We start from the raw sequence: 4,205 nt of genomic DNA, 5'->3' as shown, positions 1-4,205 counted from the left end.
TAACCCCTTCAGTCCAGGCCCAAGAATTGAGTAATGGAGCAGGTCTTGGACTAAAAGCACATACTTGTGTTTCATACATCAAATTCAATAGAAATAAACTCGCACAAAAAAGTCAAGGAACAAAAATTCAAAGAAAGATAACTGAAGAACAGTGTAAATGAATTTATTCTTTTTTTTCTTCCAAAAATATGCTTTTGACTCTCTAGATTAAGTGTGTACAATTTCAGATTTCAACAACAACGAGACGTTCATGTAAAATGAGTTTAAGTCACACTGGTCTGATTTCAAATGTCTGAACAGCCATGAACATTGTCAATAGTGGGTGTAGCCACTCCGTTTGACCAATCACTCGGCACAGCGTCGACGCATGGACAGGACATGCCTTCGGAGAACTTGTTGCGGTAGGTTCTGCCACTCCAGGACAAGGCAGCCCAAGAGCCGTTGAAGGTCTTGTGCAAGAGGGTGGCTGTCCCTTATCCACTGCTCAATGTGACCCCAAATGTTCTCTATTGTGTTCAAATCCGGACTACAAGCTGGTCAGTCCATGCGGGTGACAGCTCGCTTCTACAGAAAGGCCCGCACGATGCGTGCGCGATGTGGCGTGGCGTTGTCGTCCTCCAGTACAGCCTGGGATCCAATCTGCTGCTAGAGTGGAACAGCGAGGGAACGCAGGATTTTCTACCTGAACCTTGCCGCGGTCAAATTGCCCTGTATATGGTACAGGGGTCTTGTGGTGAGCTGAGAAGCCTCCACACAAGAGAGCAGACCATCCACCGTTGTGCGCCACCTGCTGGATACACTCAGGGAGGAACACCTCTCCTCCGCGCCTCCAGACGTGGGGTCGCCTGTCTGGGTGCAGCAGGTTTTATCTGGATTTTTCCGAGAAGACAACCTGGTTCCACTGACGTCGTGTCCACTGTGAATGGCTAACAACCCACGCCCGGCCAGCTGTTTTGTGGGGCGGCATGTGCCTTGGGCGCCTGGCAGGGACACGAGAAGCAAACCTTGCTCTACGGATACGGTTCCTCACTGTCTCCTCGCTCTCGTGGACATTGGCTTTCACCCGTAGTTGGTCCCTGATGCTGTTTGCAGTGGTGGTTCGTGACGTCACGGCCTGTCTGCCGATGAACCGGTCGATTTTGTCGTGGGTCAAACGGGTCGGCCCTGGTCAAGGCCTGTCCTGGACCCTTCCGGTCACTCGCTATCGTTCTTGCAGCCTCTATATGACTGATGGGGACACCTCAAATCGATGTGCAACAACTGGGAACGTGGAGCCATCTTGGAGCCAGGTAAGGGCTGGTCCTCTGTCGACGTCAGGCAGCGAGCGTCGTTGGACTATCGTGTCGTAATGAAACATGGCTGAAAGACACTGGCTTATAAAGGGTTGGAAGTGAGCAATATTCACAGCTAAAGCATCTGTTTAGCAATGCCAAGCTTAGCTTTAGCAAACAGTTCCTATGCCAATGTTGTTGAAGTAGAGAAATTTAGTCAATTTTTCATTCTTTTCGGCTGTGTTTCAGAATGCCCAGCACCGTCACTGTGAAGCTGGTGCGGGCAAATTTGCTCTAGAGGCAAATTGTGTCTAGTCGTTAGTGCGTGGGTCAGGTTTGGTTGACTGATCGTAACGGGTTTGTGAGATATTGAAGTTTTAATTTAACAGGGCAACACACAAGTTGTTCCTTTACTTTTTTGGGCGAGTTTATAAATGCTTAGATTTTGTAAAAATGCTGAGACATTTGCAACACAAATAGGTCATATTAGAGAGGAAAATTAAAAGTGTTACAAGAAAATAACATACATGGACTACAGACGTTTGGAAGGAAAGAAGCATCAAACCGTACCAAGGCACCCGCCAACCAACCACGATAACAAATTCATTGTGGGCCACTTTCTAGCTTCAGCAAAGAAGTTCGCTAATGTCGTTTTCCCCTCTCAACCAACAGCCTAATGACCGTCATTGCTCTCGACTCCATAAGCAAGCGACTGTGAACTAATCTCGCGGAGACGACTTTGGTGTTTGCAAAACAATACCCTGCCCTGCACACTCACAAACTCGTAGTTTTTCCCCAGCTACTCGAATTAGGCGGATTTAGTAGAGAAAAACGAACTACTTACCTTTACTGATTTTTAAAACAGATATATGTATGCTAATTATGATAATATGCATAGTGAAAAACAGAGCACATGCTTACATATTTTTGCGCAGATTGCCGTTTATCAGCAAGTGTTGAGGGAGGTTTCGGAAAAGCAGAAGATTTGGTAAAGGATTGACTGGACTGGGAGGATGAGGGACTGATGCGCACGGGACTGTTGGAAGGGGAAGGGATGTAATTTATTCGGGGTATTGGGTATATAAGCCAGAAAATATTTGGTAAGGTGGTCTTCAACCCCCTTCCCCTAAAAAAACAACAAAAAAACAACAACAAACAAACCCAGAAGAAACTATTTATTTATTTATACCGATATCTGTGGTGTAACAGTTGTAGATCTAAGCTATTCGCAGTCACCGTTGTAAGCAGAAGACTTTTGAGTTCGATTCCCGTGTGGGGAGTTTATTGATCCAGTATTTCAGTCCGTCTGCTGGGACGTTTTGTCCTTCTAATTCTGGATTGTCTCAGACAGGTTGGACCCAAGTAGCCAGCTTCCGAAATCATCTAATTTGTTTTCATGCAGTCATCAAACTCCCACAATGTATTATGCATATCCCATACATATTCATACTCAAACACCTGCCAATTGCTGTGGCAGAACGGCTCTTACAATGTAATGTGCAGTGGTGATGGTACTTGGCATAATTATAGTTAATGTTCTTGTAATCATTTTTTAGCCTATTGCACAGTACAGGTAAGCTCGGCTTTGCGCTCTTTTTCGTTCTGTCCGTTTGTTTTGCTTTTTCCTCATTGTTCAATAACAGCTATTGTGACAGTGTGCTCTATTTCTAAAATTCAAACTCATATGTGAGGCATCGTGGTGAAATCAGGAGCTCGTCAAAATAATGAAATCGAAGAAACTGGCATTTTCTCCCTGGTTTGGAAATTTGTTTTCGAATGTATTTTTTTTTTTGAGCTCAAAACGTTTTACGCCCATTTAAAAACACATTTCTTTGTGTATTTTACCGAAAAACAAACGTCGAATACAGATGCCAAAAAAATGTTCCCATTACTAAAGACTCCCAAGCTGTGGAAGTGAACAAACTTTGGCAGCCATTTTCTCGCTAATTTTAAATCTGAAACCTGGCGACCTCCACCGCCTTTAATTGCAAATAGCTCGACTTCTATTCAAGATAGATGTGTGTTCTTAAAATTGAAAGCAAAGCAATAGAACAAACTTTTACGTTGATACCAATAACTCCATATTATGCCCCCCCCCCCTAAAAAACAAAAACAAACAAAAAATAAGAATACAAAAGACGATTGCCTGCTTCCACCGCTTCGCGACACATAATATGTGAGGCAGTGTGGTGAAATCAGGCGCTCGTCAAAATTTTCCGCTAGTTTGAAAATGTTTAATCAATTATTTTTTTGGTTTAACCTCTTTTATGTACATATGAAAAACCCATTTAATTTCCATGTGAATTTTACTGGAAAACATAGATTAGAGGCACAAACTATACCATTTTAATGTTTTCAAAGACTTTTTAGCTATTGGAGTTAACTAACTTTGACGGCTATGTTCTCGTTAATTTCACCCCTGAAACTAGACGACCTCAATTCCTTCAAATGCAGATATCTAGAGTTCTATTCATGATAAATAGATATTTATTTAAATGGAAGCAAGGCATCAGCTTTCAGATTATACCAATAACTCTACATGTCCATAAATTGACGTGCGCTTGATTCCAACGCGTCGTGACCCATATCATAACTCATCCCTATTTGCCCCCCCCCTCCCCTCCCCCTGGCGGTTCCTCTCTCAGCTGTGTTCATCATCGTGTTCGCTATCGTGTACCAAGTCCGCCATGTTGCCGCCTCCCGCTCCCTCCATGCCGGTCTTCTAAACGCTCTGATGCACGCGCCCATCAGCTTCTTCAACAGCACGCCCATGGGGCGCGTTTTGAACCGATTCAGGTAAATCAACGACCCGAGAATAAATGGGAGCCCTCTCTCTCTCAGTACAGCGTGGCGTGCCTAATAGACGGTGAAAACTGTTCTCTCTCTCTCGCTCTCTCGCTCTCTCTTTCTCTCTCTCTCTCTCTCTCTCTTTCT

General features: G+C 44.1%; 1 protein-coding gene across 1 annotated transcript in view; it reads left to right on the top strand.

Annotated features, from left to right (window-relative positions):
• Positions 1-4,205, top strand: part of LOC101860752 (multidrug resistance-associated protein 1) — a 30,486-nt gene that overhangs the window by 24,219 nt on the left and 2,062 nt on the right. Inside the window, exon 13 of the mRNA XM_013085344.2 lies at positions 3,917-4,067. Within this exon, the coding sequence (XP_012940798.2) occupies positions 3,917-4,067 (151 nt within the window). The remainder of the gene's footprint in view (positions 1-3,916; positions 4,068-4,205) is intronic.

Source organism: Aplysia californica, unplaced genomic scaffold, assembly GCF_000002075.1.
Source record: "Aplysia californica isolate F4 #8 unplaced genomic scaffold, AplCal3.0 scaffold00367, whole genome shotgun sequence".
Lineage (NCBI taxonomy): Eukaryota > Metazoa > Mollusca > Gastropoda > Aplysiida > Aplysiidae > Aplysia > Aplysia californica.
The sequence above is the reverse complement of the archived record's forward strand: the minus strand, read 5'-3'. Positions and strand labels throughout refer to the sequence as shown.